Consider the following 20,211-nt stretch of genomic DNA (forward strand, 5'->3'; position numbering starts at 1 on the left):
CACTGAATCGTGGAGATGTAAGGATTCCACATGCTATGTTGCTCAGACTAGCATATTGTACTGCACAGCGTGATCTGACCTGTAAACACTTGGAACAAATATTCGGTTTATTGTCTTCAGCTATTCGCATATAAGCAAAGCTGTGTGCATATGTATTAGCTCATGGCATTATGCCTGTTAAAATCGTTGTTGCTGATGGCCTTACTGAAGTGGTGTGCTGGTTCCACCTGAATTCTCCCCCCCAGTTAGTGAAGAGCATTATGAAGAAGCAGCATCAATCTTGTAACTCCCTTCTTGCAAGATTTAGGGGCAAAACTTCAAATGCATGTTAACCACTTGCCTACTGGACACTTATACCCCCTTCCTGCCCAGGCCAATTTTCAGCTTTCATCGCTGTCACGCTTTGAATGGCAATTGCGCGGTCATGCTACACTGTACCCATATGAAATTTTTATAATTTTTTCACACAAATAGAGCTTTCTTTTGGTGGTATTTAATCACCTCTGGCTTTTTTATTTCTTACAAAAAAAAAAGAAAAAAGACAAAAAGTTTTTCTTATTTTCTGTGAGTAAATTTTGAAAATAAATAATTTTTTCTCCTTCACGCTGATGAGGTGGCACTGATGGGCACTGATAGGCTGCACTGATGGGCACTGATGAGGTGGCACTTATGGGCACTGATGAGGTGGCACTTATGGGCACTGATGAGGTGGCACCGATGAGGAGGTACTAATATGCCGCACTGATGAGAACTGATAGGCAGCACTGATGAGCACTGATAGGGGGCACTGATGGGCACTGAGAGGCGGCACTGATGGGTGACACTGATGGGTGGCACTGATGGATACTGACGGGTGGCACTGATCAGCACTGATGGGCAGCACCATCAGTGCCCATAGTGCTGCTAGTCAGTGCCCATCAGTGCCTAGATGAGCAGGCACTGATGGGCACTGACTGGCAGCACTATGGGCACTGACTGTGGGCACTGATGGGGGGCACTGATGGCGGGCACTGTGGGCAGTTGTGGCATTTTTTTCCTCTCTTCTGTAATTAGGGCACTGGTGATCAGTGCCCTGATTACATTCCTTTGTGTCCCCTTACCGGTGATCGGGCTCTCCTCTTCCTCACACTGCAGTCTCCGTGTGAGGAAGAGAGCTGGCGATGATCTCATATGTTTACATATGTGATCATCTCTCATTGCACGGTCCGATCACGTGGTAAATGGCCGCTGTGATTGGCCATTCGCCACGATCTGTGATTGGCTGTGTCCAGATTTTCCCCGATGCGCGCTCGCGGGAGCGCGCGGGGAGCCTGTTACTGGGAGGCCGTTTAAAGACGGCCTCCCGGAAATTCGAGTCCGCGCTGTAGCCGTACTTCAGCTATAGCGCGGGCCGGAAGTGGTTAAAGTAACAGCAGTGAAGTACAATAGCAACAAGCAGAGGGGAAATATAAAAATATAAAAATATAGAATCATTTAAGAAAAGACCCAAATATCACCCCACCCTCCCCATCGAACATAAAATATATATTCAAAAAAATCCGATACTGACAGCCTTTCTACCTGGTTAAGTAGAGTTTGCAGTATACAGTGACATGGCTGGCCTGAAATTTGAAATTATGTGCATGAATTGATCTCTTGAAGAAGAAATTAGCCAAAGCTAGAGACAGAAATTATTTTCTATAATTAGCACATGCTCAACATTCCATAATATAGCTGTAGTGCTGCAAGCTATACACTGGGTGTGTCGAGGCATAACGGATGATATTCGTCAGCAACTGAGGTCTATATCTAAATCTTAAACTTTTATAAGGAAGGAGAACTTTCTGTGAAAATTAATCTACGTTTTTATGTAAGATAGATAATTTACAGTTTGGTTATGATTACCTCGGCATATTACTTTTTTTATAGCATATTCAGTCCATGCTTAAAAAAAATTAATAAACTCCCCCTTGACCCAGCCAGGTTCCTTCTCCATCATCATACCATACCACTGAAGACCTACAAAATGTCCTGCCTCATTTACTAAATCTGGCTAAAAGCTGCATCTCTAAACTTTGGAAGCAGTCCAGCTCTGCCTCTGTGGCAATGTGGTTGGCTAATGTAGAGGAAATAAAGAGAATGGAGGATCTGATTTCAGTGGACAGGGATACACATGACAAATTTCTCAAGAAATTGTTCTATTGGCACAACTTCACATACTCGCATGAATACAAAGTCATTCTGGATCGTTCAGAAACCTTATGGCCATCAGTGGCCGTCCTAGTTCCCCCCCACCCTTTTATTTAGTGTTTTGTTTTGCTAGTCCTCTTGTTTCTATGTTCCTCTTGGCTAGTGCTGAGATTCTGTATATTCAAAAGTTGGCTTAAATTCTCAGCTTTTTTTTCCTTAAAACTTATAAAGTTTTCACTGAATGTACAGCATAACCCTTATGTCATGTCCCCATTCAGTCTTGTATGGTCAACATCTGGCACCTTGATTCTACCTGAACCATCCACGTGTATATCACTACGTACTTGTGATACTTGCCAACCTGGTTGCTTGCTCTTTCATTTGGATTTATGTGCTACATGACATATACAGATTTTCTTGGTCTGTATTTCCCTTTCTAATAAATGAAAAACTTACAAAAAAAGAATTAAAAAAAAGACTTACCCAGACTTTTAGGGATGTTTGTGAATGTTGCTTTTATTGTGCTAACATCTGATTCAGAATTGTTGGAAACAGAACCATTTAGCTGTGCAATATGAAGATCAACATCATTAATGGTTCCCGCTAATGTTCCTCTTACAGACTGAACTCCTCCTAGCCAATACAAAGGAGACACAGAGGGGTAGACATAAAGATAAACAGAATAACCAGACCCACAGTTGAAACACACATACATGTATGTACAGTATATATACAGTGCCTTGCAAAAGTATACGGCCCCTTTGAACTTTGCGACCTTTTGCCACATTTCAGGCTCCAAACATAAAGATATAAAACTGTAATTTTTTTTGAAGAATCAACAACAAGTGGGACACAATCATGAAGTGGAACGAAATTTATTGGATATTTCAAACTTTTTTAACAAATAAAAAACTGAAAAATTGGGCGTGCAAAATTATTCAGCCCCTTTACTTTCAGTGCAGCAAACTCTCTCCCGAAGTTCAGTGAGGATCTCTGAATGATCCAATGTTGACCTAAATGACTAATGATGATAAATAGAATCCACCTGTGTGTAATCAAGCCTCCGTATAAATGCACCTGCACTGTGATAGTCTCAGAGGTCCGTTTAGAGCGCAGAGAGCATCATGAAGAACAAGGAACACACCAGGCAGGTCCGAGATACTGTTGTGGAGAAGTTTAAAGCTGGATTTGGATACAAAAAGATTTCCCAAGCTTTAAACATCCCAAGGAGCACTGTGCAAGCGATAATATTGAAATGGAAGGAATATCAGACCACTGCAAATCTACGAAGACCTGGCCGTCCCTCTAAACTTTCAGCTCATACAAGGAGAAGACTGATCAGAGATGCAGCCAAGAGGCCCATGATCACTCTGGATGAACTGCAGAGATCTACAGCTGAGGTGGGAGACTCTGTCCATAGGACAACAATCAGTCGTATACTGCACAAATCTGGCCTTTATGGAAGAGTGGTAAAAAGAAAGCCATTTCTTAACCGCTTTCCGACTGCCGCACGACTATATACTGCGGCGGTCAGCCCCTCACAGGCAGAGTAAAGAAACAAAAAAGGGCGCACCGACCTAGCGCATTATCCTCAATAGAAGGCTTTATTGAAGTAACATTAAAAAATGGCTACTCACAGACGTAGATAAAGTAAGTCATATCAAGCTCAATTGCTCAAACGTCCGGGTGTAGTCCATACAATCGTTCATAACTGATGAGATGACGGCTGACGCGTTTCGAGGCCCAGCCTCTTCCTCAGAGCCACGTACGTCACTAGCCTGGGAGGGTCTGGGGAGCGAGCGCGCGCCACCGGCGGCGCGCTCCCGCTCCCGCACGGTCACGGTCCCCCCCGCGCGTGTGACCGGCGGACCCGATGTCCGCCGGCCACTCTGCGATCGACAGGGGAGAGGGAGAAAGTCAGGCAGCTTGTGTAAACAAGCTGCCTGTCATTCTCCTCGGTGTAAAGACACTGATCACACGGATCTAGTATGTAGATCCGTTGATCAGTGTCCTTACAGCTCTAGCCACAGCCAATCACAGTAGAAAGCACGCCCCTAGGGACACACACAGCCCCTCCCTCCCTCCCTCCCAAATAAAGTTAACCCCTTCACTACCAGTGTATTTTTACAGTAACAGTGCATATGTATAGCACTGATTACTGTAGAAATGTCACTGGTAACCCCAAAAGTGTCAAAAATGTCAGTCAAGGGTCCGATCTGTCCGCCCCAATGTCGCAGTACCGCAAAAAAAATCGCAGATCGCCGCCATTACGCGTTAAAAAAAAAACAACAAAAATGACAGAAATCTTTCCCTTTGTTAGTAAACGCGATAACTTTTGCGCAAACCAATAAAAATACGCTTTTTGGGATTTTTTTTACCAAACATATGTAGCATAAAACAAATTGGCCGAAAATGTTAAAAAATTTGGATTTTTACATTTTTTTTGGGGAATTTCATATAAAAAAATGTGAAAAATATTGTTATTTTTGCAAAATTGACGCTCTTTTTTTGTTTATAGCGCGTGATCAAAAAATCGCACAGGTGATAAAATACCACCAAAAGAAAGCTCTGTTTGTGGGAAAAAAAGGACACCAAATTCGTTTAGGTACAGCGTCGCACGACCGCGCAATTGTCTGTTAAAGTCACGCAGTGCCGAATCGCAAAATACCCCCTGGTCGTTTAGCAGCCAAATCCTCCGGGGCTTAAGTGGTTAAAGATATCCATAAAAAGTGTTGTTTAAAGTTTGCCACAAGCCACCTGGGAGACACACCAAACATGTGGAAGAAGGTGCTCTGATCAGATGAAACCAAAATCGAACTTTTTGGCAACAATGCAAAACGTTATGTTTGGCGTAAAAGCAACACAGCTCATCACCCTGAACACACCATCCCCACTGTCAAACATGGTGGTGGCAGCATCATGGTTTGGGCCTGCTTTTCTTCAGCAGGGACAGGGAAGATGGTTAAAATTGATGGGAAGATGGATGGAGCCAGATACAGGACCATTCTGGAAGAAAACCTGATGGAGTCTGCAAAAGACCTGAGACTGGGACGATTTGTCTTCCAACAAGACAATGATCCAAAACATAAAGCAAAATCTACAATGAAATGGTTCACAAATAAACATATCCAGGTGTTAGAATGGCCAAGTCAAAGTCCAGACCTGAATCCAATCGAGAATCTGTGGAAAGAACTGAAAACTGCTGTTCACAAACGTTCTCCATCCAACCTCACTGAGCTTGAGCCGTTTTGCAAGGAGGAATGGGCAAAAATTTCAGTCTCTCGATGTGCAAAACTGATAGAGACATACCCCAAGCGACTTACAGCTGTAATCGCAGCAAAAGGAGGCACTACAAAGTATTAACTTAAGGGGGCTGAATAATTTTGCACGCCCAATTTTTCAGTTTTTTATTTGTTAAAAAAGTTTGAAATATCCAATAAATTTCGTTCCACTTCATGATTGTGTCCCACTTGTTGTTGATTCTTCACAAAAAATTACAGTTTTATATCTTTATGTTTGAAGCCTGAAATGTGGCAAAAGATCGAAAAAGTTCAAGGGATCCGAATACTTTCGCAAGGCACTGTATATAACAGTCATTGTGCAAATGTGACAAATATTTCCACAATCACTGTGAAAATTGCCATACATCTTATATTATATGTGATTCCTATATCATCAGCACCACCCAGTGGCCATAATATTTTTTTTCCAAGAATACCTCAATCAGGAAATAAAATACATTGGGGCCACTAGATGGCGCTGACAATATAGGAATCACACATAACAGAGAAAGTATAGCAATTTTGGCACTCATACGTACAACAAACAGTTTATACATAGACCCCTAAGTGTCTGTTGTTGCTATGATATCTGTCCTGGCATATGCAGTAAAACTGTTCAGATGTCATGGCTTTCTATTCCTATTCTCTGCTAAGATTTTAATGGTCCCAGCTGTATGATGTGGACCAGTGCATGATAAAAATTTTAAAAAATACATGTTTAAAGTAAAACAAAACTCAGCATTAACTATTTTTAATACTTATGCTATTAGCCTTTGCAAATAAATAAGAAGGTATATGATTTATTTTGTTTAAACTCATTTTTACATTTCTTAGTTATTTTATAGTTTCTGATGGGGATTTTATTTTTATTCTTATATCTGGAGAAGGGGAGGAGGGATGTTTTCATCTAAGGCCACCCTTTTGCTTGCAAGCCTGAGCTAAGGGCAGATGGATTTCAGCAAGTAAATGCTACATAAATAATTTGCCCTTATTCAAGATGGCCACGGCTAGAACTGCTAGGAGGGTGTTTTGTGAAGTGGTTTCTCAACAAAACAAAACACGGAGATACTGTATGGAAGGATGGTTGAGGTTGCTCTGAATATTAAAAATAAAGGAAATATTGTTTTCAGTTTGTGGTACTGAAATAATTGAAATAACGATCAGTCTAAAATACACTCAGTGGCTGTATAAAAGCACTCTATTTTTTTAGCTTTTTATTGAATTTTTTTTTTAAATATCAAAATAATCACAATAAAAACCCCACATATATCAACACAAAATGATACAGGGTTCCATATTTCCTAAAAGGGATGGAGGGGGGTGGATACAAATGTGGCCCAGGCACTATTGGATAAACGTATTTGCTTGTTCTAAAAAAAAAAATTGCATTTGGCCACTAGATGGTGCTTTGTGTCATTGGAAACTCCTGTGATACTTAACGCCATCTAGAGACCAAATGCAATATTTTCCATTTTAAATCAATTACATACATTCATCTAGCAGGGGAGATAGCCCAATAACATTACTTTTTTGTCCCATTTGCAGAGAATGAGTGTACATGAACTTTCATACTCTCTATAATGTTTTCCACTCTGTAATGTTTTACACAACAGTTTTTTAGAAGATACTTGCATATGGTAATGCCACTGTCTTAATACTTGACTCTGTACTGTTAAAACTAGGATGTATCCTGGAGAATAACTAAGCTCCCTGCTCCTTTGTAAAGGTGGAAGAAACTGTCAGAAGCATGAGGCATGCACAGATAGAGCAGATAGATCTGTTTTAGGTCTATCTGAGCCACCTGCACCAGTTTTTTTTTCAGAGTGAAATAGAAACCAACACAGGTCTGTTCCTAATTAACAGAGAGTATGCAACAGTTTTTCATATGGAAAACTGCTACAGATTCCCACCAGGTGTGACCTTGTAGTAAGGGTTGTGAGCCCCTTTGTTAGAAACAGCTTCTGCTCCATTTTTATGTTTAGAACACAGAGGGAAGCATTGTGCTTCCAGAAGCCTGGATCGGCACCTAGCTTAACCTCTTTGTGAGTCGCTGGGAGACTAAGCTAGCCACTCCTACCACCTCCACAGCCCAGTGTTCCAGTGAGCTTTGCAGGGGCAGAGAAGAGAGCGGGTGACTAATAGTCACGACTCTCTGCTCTGAGTGGAGGGGAGTACTGAGTGATAAGTGGTGTTTGATTGCTCGTTTCTCACTGCAGAGCTGACAGGGGACAGAAACAGCATCAGATCGATGCTGCATCTCACTACAGTGGGTGAGTATAAATGCTTATTTTTCTCCTTTAAATTGGCCATAGACTGTGGGTCCAAAAAAGATCAAATATGTCCAAATACTAATGTAATGGGTACATGTGATCATATCAGTTTTTTACAGTACATTCTCCCTATACTTTGGGTCCGACTCACGAAACTGTGAAGTAAGGTCAACTGCACTGAAAGTGAAGTGAACCTGTCTTTACTTCGAACAGTTCCCTTTACATTCCACTGTACATTACTGGATGTTTAACGTGAGCCCACCTTGATTTAATTTAGCTGCATATAGTAAATCAGGTCTAAAGTTTCTTAGGCTATTGGGTACTGGAAAGCAATATGTAAACATGTTATTTGGTAATGTTTAGTTTCAGCAACTAAATACATTGTCTTGTATTGAATATTATTGGAGCACTGGCAATTCCTATGTTGCCTACATTATTATATTCAGCATTATAAATTGCACTAATAGTTTTTTGATATTTCATCAATGCACAATCTCATATTCCTAGGTGCTTATGCCTCATCATTAAAAGCCTTATCACTGAGTGCTCACCTTTCAATCCCCATGAGTGCTGCCCTATCTTTTGGATTATATATTATACTTTGCTGAGCCCAGTAAAAAAAATGGTACTTTAACATCAATGAAGACTAAGGAGCCAATGTATGAAAAATATTACTAGGTAAGTACTGGTATATAGTTACATAGTTAGGTTAAAAAATACATAAATCTTTTTAGAACTGATACTGGTATATAAGTGCAAAAAAACATGTTACTTGAAGATTTGAACTCACCCTGGCAACCTTGAACATTACATCTCAACAGTTGCATGGAATCCCCTGGGCATGTTCGGCCATTGTTAGATCGGACGGAATGTATACAAATACGTGTTCGAATCTGTTGGCCACCTCCACATGATACAGAACATTTACTCCATGCTTCCCATGGACCCCAGTTACCATCAGCTGCAAAAGTAAAGAAAGGAAACAAATGTGTGCATATTGCACTCTAATTCTTTGTGTGTTCACTCACATCACATTTAACATAAAAGGAGTGTAGAATTTAAAAGTACTGTTAATGATACAGAGCACAAGTTTGGGTTAAACGTTGGCATCAATGGGCTGCTGCGGGCTTGTGTGCTGCTCCCAGTTTTCATTCACCTTATTACTCGGATGAAAGCATTGTTAGTGCAATAGAAGTTGAGTTTCTGAAACCATTTTTTCAAAAGTGTGACTTAGTAAAAATTGCTTGATTATTTGCACCTAAGTTTTGCATATGTTGCACAATACTCTTTACCTCATTCAGCACATGCATTTTTTGCACATATGTTGCACTTTCCACATATTTTAATTATTTCTTTAATATATGACAAATTTCATTAGTTGTATATCACACAGTGAGCAGCGCCAAAAACCCACTTTTTTTACAGGTTTCATTATAGGCCCTACCCAGGTAGAAGTCATAAGGGGGGGCTCTATACACACTTATCACCTTGCCACATATTGTTGAGTATCAATAGCGCAGATTACATATATTTAATTATTTGTTTTATCCATGTTTTAAAAAACCTTAGCGGAGGTCAAAAACTATAAATGAAAATAAAATACATGTAATATATGCAATATGGTTGATTTACTAAAAAAAAAAATATACTGTTCATTGTATTAATAAAACAATAAAATTTGCCTGAATATGTACTGCTCAAAGAAGCATAAGCCTAAGCTCACCAGGACATATTTCGGTGTTACACTTGTGTATTTCTGTGTCCTTGCCAGCGCATCCTCTTCCGTTATGTGAAGGAGCAGGACTGTCACAGGTGCGATGCCTCCTCCTCTGGCCTCCATTGCATGTACGACTACATGTTCCCCATGCACTCCATGGTCCCCAGTTTCCATTAACTAAAAAACAAAACTTCTTTTTAAACACTGATGGGCAATGCAGTATCTAAAATGTTCTGTATATTTTCTCCTTCCATCCCTTACCAGCACCTATTCTGCTTTCCCAATAAACCTCCTACTGAACTTTTCTTTCCCAACTCCCCATATGTTTCTATTTCTAGCGGTTTGCTCCAAGTCCCCTTGTGGCAAATCTACTATCTGCTTCTTCTCTATAAAAGGAGCTATCTTGTACGATGCCAACCCTACACTATCTCCTACAAATGCCCAATTCAATAATTGTCTTGGAATAATGATCAACCTTAGAAGGCATGCTTTTTAAAAAAATATGCATGCTTATTATGTATCATGAACCTTTCTGAAATGTAAACCTCATTGCCAAATGTTTATGGCCTGTATCTTTATGGTAACCTCTTGAAAATCAATAAAATCAAAAATACATTTAATAGTGGCTACAAATAAACAACCATTAGCTTGTATGAACTCTTTAAGTTATATAAACAGCTGTGTTGAAACAGAGTAGTGATACACATTGAGTTTGACATGGAAAAACTGTGGTTTCCTTTTTTTGTTATTCCAGCTGCAAGGAGCCAAATAGTAAAAATAAAAGAACCAAGATCATCTGGACACATTGACGCACCAGACACTTGAGAATTCCCACTTCTGAACTCTTTACTAAACTGATATATTCATATACTGGTACACATATAAAAACATTTCATAAATAAGACATACTGGTGCCTATTCAACAGACAGGTGTAAAAAGCAAGCAGACATAGCGTGTATGTGTAAAAAAAAACATTAAAAAATGGTAAAGACACACACTAGTAAATACGAAACTACTTAAAAAAAGCCCGATACAGTATAGCAAAGTATCAGTACTAAGACTTTTTTTCATGCCTTACACCTGCTTTGCAAATTTCATTGTGACACATGGTAGAATTTAAAAAACTGGTAGAAATTGCACAGCACAGAATTTGAGATGATCTCTACCTGAATACCTATTTGGAGCTCCATAAAGACTAGTTGCAGTGGATTTTAGGACATGCAGATTAGTCTAAACAAAGTAAAATTTCCTTGATTGATAAACAGCATTAGAAGTTCACTGGTTGGTGTCCCTTGTTAATGCTATGTTACTTTTAAACATACGTTATTTATGTATCCATTACATAATATAACTAGCTCTTCTAAATATACTTTTTACTAAACAGGTGCGTTTTCACTTTAAGGTGCTATTCATACAACAACAATGTATTATTAATAAAATTAATGCAAACATTTGAAGAAAATTAAGAGTAAAAACAATCAAAGATCATTGATGTATTCTGTGTCCCTTAAATATCCCCAAACAATAGGTTTTACCATGTTTACAAAAATCCTGTTTGTCAATTGTTCATCAAAGAACAAAGGCCCACAAGAATCAGGAACATTGGGATGTCCCAAAGCAATTTACCAAGGATACCAAGGAGAGGAAAACACAGGAATACAGGTTGCTTGCAGTTTAAAGATATGTCTGCGGGACCTTACATCCATAGCTTGTATTTGCAAATGCTTAGATAAGCATCTGCTAAAACTTTAATAATGTGTGAATAGAAGACCAGGTAGCAGCCTTGCAAATCTGATAATGGCAAACATGATGATAAAAAGTCCAAAAAGCACTGACATATATTGTGGAGTGTGCCTTGACTAGAAAAGGTGGAATCTTATACTTAAGCCAGTAAGATTGAAAAATTGCCTACCTTCACCCCTGATAAATGATGAAATGTGAAGCAGGCTGTCTGCTATGAGAACCTTCAGTAATGATAAAAAAGGTAGTCAGTCTGTCTGAAGAAAGATGTAGCGGAGAGGTAGACACAAACTGCTCTAACCACATCCAAGCATTGGAGGAAGATCTCCCTAAAATGAACGGAAGTGGGACAGAGAGGATGTCCTGGTTAAGGTAGAATGCAGAGACCCCCCCCCCTTTAGGTAGAAAGAAGACTTGGGGCCTCTTAGGAATTATATCAGCAGCCTGAAGCTCCTAAGGCACCAATGCATTAAAAAAAAAAAAACAGTGAGACTCCTTGTCATCCACAGCTGTATGCACCGTGGCTGCTGCAGCTGTTCAAATGTTAGAGAGTCAACTATTACGGCAGTGACTTTGGTCATGAAATGTTTCATAGCTGAAGAAAACTCCCTGAACAGAGCACAGGAGGATGCACACCTGATGGGGTTAGAGAAGACTCTGAGGAATTTGTGGACTCAAGCAGGGGGCTATAATCCAAGCTTTTAGTGTCAGGTCCCCTGAGAGGAATGCTGCAGGCAGACTGAGTTGTGCTAGATGATCATAAGCTGGAGAGACCCATGGGGAAATTCCATTTGCACTTAGGATTTGACATACTACATAACAATGAAAGCAAAGTAATACCCACCAGAAGCATCTGTGTTCCTCACTACCAACTGCGTAAGCAGGCAAGGATATATTTTGGCAGACGTGACTGAGTCAGTATAAAACAATAGCCAGAACAAACCAAGGTAAACCCATCATCCTTGTGAGGAGAGCAATGGCAGGCAACTACTTCACCCTGAAAGGCAGGAAAGGCAGTGTGCATGGGACCCAGTATCTAATTCTCCACTGTTATTCATTTCAGGGAATACTGGTAGAAAAAAGAGATGTTCCAAGCTCATATGTGACAAGCCCCAGACTTATTGTAGTCACAGGCTTGGAAAGCATTATTTGCCTAACAAGCACAGTAACTAAGTACTGCAGAGTGCTACATGTAGAATCCAGTGAACATGTCACTTCCCGGGAAAATCTTTGTCTCTACTATGGCTATCCTCCCAAGGGGGTCTTCAGGGATCAGGAGAAACCAGAAGCACAGCCTTGGAACTGTATAAGAGATCTGAGGCTAAGTAACCATTACTATAGGTATTTGGGGCATGCCATTAGCAGGGCCCAGTGCCTAAGGGCTACAGTAAAAACTAGCCCTGCAATCCTCAGTCTATCAGGATCCATGCAAAGTAGTGCAAAGGATCAGCCAATCTGGTTAGCTGCAAGACGAGTCTCAGCTCAGCAGCATAACAAAGAATCTTGATTGAATATATATTTATCTTGATAAAAGTAAACTGTGCAGAAGCTGTGCATATTTTTCCCTGAAGAGAAAAGCCATACTTCCTTCTAGCATGAGCCTCAAGCCTCATGGGCATGAGAGGGGTTATACATGGCTTGCCAATGGCTTTTATGTTTTGACAGGTTCCAATTCTTCCTAAAGGTGGCAGTTTAACCACATTTTCCTGATTCTACTGTTCCTGTGTCTTTTGGTGAACGATTAAGAACATTTTTTTTTTTTTTATTATTATTCTGAATTGGACTAGGTATACAAAAAGAGCATAGGTTAGAAAAAAAAATAGAAAATAAGTTCCACCCACTTAGTGAAACTGGGAAACTTAATTTAATTTTGAAAGAAAATGAAGCTTACTAGGACATAACTCTCCATTGCAAAACTCATTCTCAAAGGCTTTCCCTTTACACTTGTGGCCTCCGTATTGTGGTTGTGGACTGGAACATTCACGAGTTCTTTGTCGAAGGCCTCCACCACAGGAAACACTGCATGGTGTCCAACTGCCCCAGGGTGACCATTTCCCATCCACTGTATGAAAGACAAGAGAACAATTATGTGAAAAAAAAAACACTTGGTTCCAGAGGATTTTTGTTCAGTATAAAAAAAAGTGATCTTGAAAAAAATTATCATGAGGTAATGAGACTTTGTTTGCTGTTAGAGATTATCTGTATGCACTATCAAGCAAGAAATCCTTTACATTTAACCATCTTTATTGAGTCCAACAATGTTATGTGTTTTACTAGATCTGAAAATAACATATAAAAATGAATACAAACACACAATAAAATAATTTGTTTACCTGGACAGTGGCGTATGTTACATATCTGTGATTGTGTGTTTTGTCCTTCACAAAATGTTCCATCAAAGGATGGAGGTGGATTATTACAGAGCCTTGCACGTATCTGAGTTCCCTTCCCACATGTCTTACTGCATGGACCCCACACTTGCCAGGAACTCCATTCTCCATCAACTAAAATAAGTGAAAAGAATCAGTATAGTATGTTCATGTTATAAATCTGGTAGGCTATTTAGTTAAAATATTATTTGTGGATATGGCTGTATATTAAGTTTCACAGTTGGTTAATCCTGTATTTACAGTAAATGTATAACGTTTCTCAATGACATTCAGTTTACTAGCACTACGTATCATAAATAATGGTCTTTTTGCACTTGTTTTCAACTTTTTTCATTGCTTGTTACATCTCAGTGCTGCTGATCTTTTGTCAACTCTGTGCAGCTAATTCATGTCCATATTCATGCATGTTCACACATGAAAATAGTATACCAAGCTAATAATATTCAGTTACAGATATTAGATTCATATAATTCGCCCTATTTTTAAAATAAAATCTAAACACTATTCAATTAGGCAAATCTCTTGCAGTCTCCTGCCATCCTTTTATTGATCCTATCTGTATCTGTGAACAATGAGTGCACTGAGTAAGCAGTAATGTGACTAGACCATACAATACTTGAGATTCAGAAACCTCTATATTATGATGATCTCTTGCAGAAGTTACTGTTGCGAATCAAACCATAAATCATTTCTCAAAATCATGTACTTCTTTAGGATATCTTGGAAGTGTGTGCTTCCAGTCAAGGCTATCTCCCTCACATGACATCAGTATCTCCTTTCAGGGACGTACTTCTTAGCATTATCATCTATAATGCTTAAATAATACTTTAATTCTTGATTTCATCCATGGGGCTAGAGGGTGGAGCATTTTTTCTCCCTTAACTCCCTTCGGTCCCAGAGTGTTTTTTTTTAAACTCTTTATTAACCACTTTACGTCTGCCTGCAGTAATATTACTGCGGCAAAGTGGCTCGCTTTTGTCTGACGACATAGTACTACGTCGTCAGACACTCCCCTTTCTCGGTGGCGCGCGCGCGCCGCCGGAGGCCTGCTCCCGCTGTATTCAGTCACAGCGGGAGTTGGGCTAGGGGAGGAGCAGCGGCGATTGCCGCTGCTCTTCCCCGATCGTCGGGGATCTAGTGTGGAGATCCGCCTGCTTGTGTAAACACAAGCGGGCGGATCTCCTAAGTGACAGGCAGGGTCAGATTGCAGGGTTCAGCATAGGGAAAAAATGGACATAAATTTAGTTTGGGTACGGCGTCGCACGACCGCGCAATTGTCAGTTAAAGTCGAACAGCGCCAAATCGCAAAAAGTGGCCCAGACGTAAGACAGCAAAATCCTCTAGTGGTAAAGTGGTTAAGTTCACCAAATCATACATCAAGTAATTTAGTTTTTTAACACATAAGCCATAAGGGTTACATTAACAACATCTAACAATATGATACAGAAATTTGAACAAGCAACCACCAAATACTAATTCTTGTCAAACATCTGCTAGATTCCTTTGTCCTAATAAGAAACACTGACCAGTGTGGTTGTGGGTTCAGGGATAACTAAAATTTTTACTTATAGGGGGTGGGGGGAGGTTTTATCCAGGGAAAAATATGTTTTTTTGGTAATATATGACAGGTATTCAGAGTTAACCAGCTCCCACTAAAACTATCCCTTTTTATATTCCTTATGTTACATAGTTACATAGTTACATAGTAGGCGAGGTTGAATAAAGACAATAGTCCATCCAGTTCAACCTGTGTAGGTGTGTGTGACTGTAATCATCTAACATAGCCCTCAATCTCCTGATCCTTGAGATGTAAGTCTAAGAGTCTTTTGAAAGTCACCATACTACCCGCAGAAACCACCTCTTGTGGTAGACAATTCCACAATCTTGTAGCCCTAACAGTAAAGAACCCCCCACGTTGCCTGAGGTTAAAACGCTTCTCCTCTAATCGCATTGTATGTCCTCGAGTCCTCATGCAATTCCTTCGAATGAACAGCTTTTCTTCTAAGCTGAGATCCCCATTAAGATATTTATAAATTGCTATCATGTCCCCTCTCAGACGTCTTTTCTCCAGGGAAAATAAATCGAGCGATTGCAGCCGCTCTTCATAGGTAAGGTCCTCCAACCCCCTAATCAGTTTAGTTGCCCTTCTCTGGACTTTCTCCAGCTCCAACACATCCCTCCTGAGGACTGGCGACCAGAACTGGACAGAATACTCCAGATGCGGTCGGACCAGAGTTTTATAAAGTGGAAGGATTATAGTCTTATCTCTGGAATACATCCCTTTCTTTATGCATGCTAATATTCTGTTGGCTTTGGAAGCTGCCGCTTGGCATTGCATGCTGTTGCCTAATCTATCATCAACTAAGACTCCCAAATCTTTCTCCATTTTTGATTCCCCCAAGGGTTCCCCTCCTAACGTGTATTGTGTTTTTATGTTTTTGGTCCCCAAGTGCAAAACCTTACACTTCTCCACATTAAACCTCATTTGCCATGTCGTTGCCCACTCCGTAATTTTGTCCAGGTCATTCTGTAGGATATCTGCTTCATGCTGTGCAGTTATTGCCCTGGCCAATTTTGTGTCATCTGCAAAAACTGATAACGAACTACTGATCCCTTCCTCAATGCTGTTTATGAATAAATTGAACAAGGTTGGTCCCAGGACTGAGCCCTGGGGCACCCCGCTTACTACCTCAGACCAGTCTGAGTATGCGCTGTTTATTACTACCCTTTGGACACGGCCTTTTAGCCAATTCCGTATCCAAGAGCAAACCCTGCTGTCGATACCTGCAGACCTTATTTTATAAATTAAGCGCTTGTGGGGAACTGTATCAAACGCCTTAGCGAAATCCAAGTACACCACATCCACTGGTCTCCCCCTATCTAGCTCACAGCTCACTTCCTCGTAGAATGCTAAGAGATTGGTTTGACAAGAACGCCCATTTGTAAACCCGTGCTGGTTACTACTGATGATGTTGTTGTCTTTAGCATACTCTACGATATAGTCCCTTATCATCCCCTCCAAAAGTTTACATATTATTGATGTCAGACTGACAGGCCTATAATTTCCCGGGATATGTCTCTGGCCCTTTTTGAATATCGGAATCACGTTAGCCTTCCTCCAATCCCCTGGTACATCTCCTGTCCTAATACTGTCAGCAAAGATCAGGAACAGTGGTCTAGATATAACCATACTGAGTTCCTTGAGCACTCTCGGATGTACGCCATCCGGGCCTGGTGATTTGTTTGTGTTAAGTTTATCCAGTCTTTCCCTGATTTCCCCCTCTGTTAGCCATAGTGGCAAGTCCTGTGTATTACTACTAACCATACAGTCATGGTCAGTGTACCCTTCCTTTTCCTGCGTAAAGACTGACGAGAAAAAAGAATTCAGCACGGTTGCTTTTTCAGTGTCCTCTGTAACCATCCTCCCATCATCGTTAATTATGTGTGCAATATGCTCTGCCCTAGTTTTTTTGCTGTTGATATATTTAAAGAATTTCTTTGGGTTTTTTTTACTATCCTCCGCTATTTGTCTCTCAAAGTTGATTTTAGCCATCTTGATTTCGTGTTTACACTTCTTATTTTCCTCCTTGTATTGCTGGAAGGCCGATACTGTGCCCTCTGATTTATATTTCTTGAAGGCCAATTTTTTTCCCCTAATAAGTTTTTTAACGCTACGGTTTAGCCAGCCAGGTTTGGCTTTGTCTCTTCTAAATTTATTCCCCATAGGAATGCACTGCAAGATGCCTTTGCTTAATATTGTTCTAAAGCATTCCCATTTTTCCTCTGTGGTCAGTGATCCCAGGGTTTGGTCCCAGTTTACCCTTTCCATCAATGAGTACAATTTTGGAAAGTCTGCCCTTCTGAAGTTTAGGGTTCTTATGTTCCCCACTTGCCTTTTTATATTGTTATTTATACTAAATGTGATCATCCTGTGATCGCTAGAGCCCAGGTTGTCCTGGACTCCTACCTCCGAGATTATGTCTGGGTCATTAGTGATCAATAGATCCAGGATAGCATTCTCTCTAGTAGGGGAATCCACCAACTGCGACATGTAGTTATCCTGTAAGGTTTCCGTGAATAGCCGGGCCTTATGCGAGTGTGCAGTCCCCTCTTCCCAGTCAATGTCGGGATAATTGAAGTCCCCCAATATGATGACTGATCCTAGTTTTGCCGCTTTACCTATTAGTGCTAAAAATTCCAGCTCTACCTCCTCCCCTTGGTTAGGTGGCCTATAGCAAACCCCCACAACTACTTTTCCCTTATCTTCTTCCCTATCGAGTTCAACCCACACAGATTCTAAATCCATGCTCATCCCATCCGTAATGTCACTCCTTTCTAGCACCTTTATATTGTTCTTGACATAGAGACATACCCCTCCCCCTCTTTTACCAACCCTGTCCTTCCGGTACACCGAATACCCTTGGATATTGGCCAGCCAGTCATGTGAGGGGTCGAACCAAGTCTCCGCTATTCCCACAAGGTCTATGTCTTCCTCATGTACTAACATTTCCAACTCATCCATCTTATTAGCTAGGCTCCTGGCATTAGCATATACCCCTCTTAGTTTTACGGAAGTTAAACGTGATTGGCGGTTTTGTTTATTTCTGTTTGGTCTGCTGTTCTCCCGCACAGACCCGCCAATTGATGTTGTTGACCTACTGTCTAATGGTTGAGGTAAGATTCTCTATGTTTTCTATACTGTTTACTCTGGAAAACCGTTGAAGTGTTGGTGTGCTTTAGTGTTTCCAAAAACTAGGATCACAAGCTCTATCGGCATGTAGAAGGTGGATCGGTAGCGATTTTCTGTATGGTTTCCTGGACATCATTGCCAGATTGAAAAGGATAGCTACTTATCTGAATGGTAATTCCCAATTATTTGTTTTATTATGTGCGTGACCTGTTGCCAAAGGGGCGAATCTCTGAACACTCCCAAAAGATATGTAGTCCCTTATGGGACTTACAGCACCAGTATAGGTCAGTCTGTCTCAGGAAAAAGCTTGACAAGTACTGAAGGAGTTCTGTACCATCAGGTCACAATTTGAAAGCGATCAGTCCCAGAGTGCTTTTACGTTTTTAGAAATATCTCAGTTCTGCGCAATAAACCTTTGAGCATTTGTAGTCTACCCCAATGTATTATACATATTGTTTTCCCAGGACAAATAGCAAATTTGGATACATATATTTTCATTTTTTATTTTTACTTTGCAAAGTGAACAGAGACTAAACAAACTACATAAAAAGCCTTCACTCCCTTAGTAAATAAATCCTGTTATGTTCTTCCAGACCACTAAGTGCCCATTCCTCTTGATTTTTGCATGTTTCTAATCCCACGTTTTGATTTACAGCTCCTACTAATAACTGTTTTGAAATGTCTGCCACATGAACTTGTAGTTGGTGCAATCTGTGCACAAAATATCAATCATAGTTGTAAAATTATTGTAACATGATTAGAAATTTTAACATTCGTTTTTATGAGTTGGATTAGGTTTTTTTTTTTGGATTTAGTCCATACTCCTAGAGGTAAATGGACAAATTTGAAAACAGACTTTTGGGTTTTCCCCCTGTGTGGCCAGTATGCTTCATAATGCTTACCTGGGCAGGGTTTGGTGTTACAAACTTTGGTGTCAATAGCTTTTCCATCACATGTCTTTCCTCCTTCTTGGGCTTGGGGAATATTGCAAATCCTTGTTCTTGTTTGTTTGCCACTTCCACAAGTTTTAGAGCACTCTTCCCATGGGCTCCAGTCAAACCAACTTGCGTCAACTTTGTCATGCAATAAAAAATCAAATAAAAAACTATAATAGATGGTGGAATTAAGCTCAGAAGACATACAACTAAAAACAGTCGTGACCTTATTATATTAGTAGAACAAACTAATCAGCCATTAAAATGAGTATTACATTTTTTTTTTTGTTTACATCAGTTGGATGATTTAAAAAAAATAAGCTTTTACACTCAAATAAATATGGAATTATGTTTTAAATTTGCATGGGACTGAACACACACACATGTACATCACGTAGCAAGCTGCAGTATCCCCTCCCTGTTGCCAGGGTTGCAAAGTGGAAGCAGGTACCCTGGGCTAGAATGCTAAACATTAGGCATCACTAGATGGTATTCTAGATCAATGCTTTCCTTGATGCAGAGCAGCAGCAGCAGACTTGCCATCAGTATGGGTGCACACCAGGGAGTAAAATCACATACTTCCTCTCCCCTGTCATGTGACCTGTCTCCCTGTCCTTTACCAGCAGGTGCCCATACTGACAACAGAGAAAGGTGATACTGTCTCTACTGTGCTAATGTCAAAAGAAGTGATGCCACTGTGTCCATGTGTGTGTAAACACTGGTTTCTTTCTGTTGTGTAATACTCTAATTTCTGCATTGACTTTGGGAAATAGATTAGGTCTGGGAAGATCAGAAACTGTGCTGATTATGTATCAATGCAAATGCTCAGTCACCATTTGTTTAAATGGCATATCCAACAGCTGGTAAAATTAAAGAGTCTCTAAAGGCAAAAGGTTAGCTCCTCCTCCAACCCCCTTATACTTACCTGAGCCCAATCTTATTCCAACGATATTCATGAGAGCCCAGGCCTCTCTCTCCTCACTGGCTCACACAGCAGCAGGAGCCACTGTTCACCACA

General features: G+C 40.3%; 1 protein-coding gene across 1 annotated transcript in view; it reads right to left on the reverse strand.

Moving 5' to 3' along the window:
• The window catches only part of HMCN1 (hemicentin 1), a 452,754-nt gene that overhangs the window by 72,922 nt on the left and 359,621 nt on the right, over nt 1-20,211 (reverse strand). The window contains exons 89-94 of the mRNA XM_082265585.1: nt 19,161-19,331; nt 13,512-13,682; nt 13,070-13,240; nt 9,444-9,614; nt 8,511-8,681; nt 2,653-2,802 (exon numbers count right to left, since the gene is read on the reverse strand). Of these exons, the coding sequence (XP_082121711.1) occupies nt 2,653-2,802; nt 8,511-8,681; nt 9,444-9,614; nt 13,070-13,240; nt 13,512-13,682; nt 19,161-19,331 (1,005 nt within the window). The remainder of the gene's footprint in view (nt 1-2,652; nt 2,803-8,510; nt 8,682-9,443; nt 9,615-13,069; nt 13,241-13,511; nt 13,683-19,160; nt 19,332-20,211) is intronic.

Source organism: Pelophylax lessonae, assembly GCF_965119305.1.
Source record: "Pelophylax lessonae genome assembly, chromosome: 8".
NCBI classification, from domain to species: domain Eukaryota; kingdom Metazoa; phylum Chordata; class Amphibia; order Anura; family Ranidae; genus Pelophylax; species Pelophylax lessonae.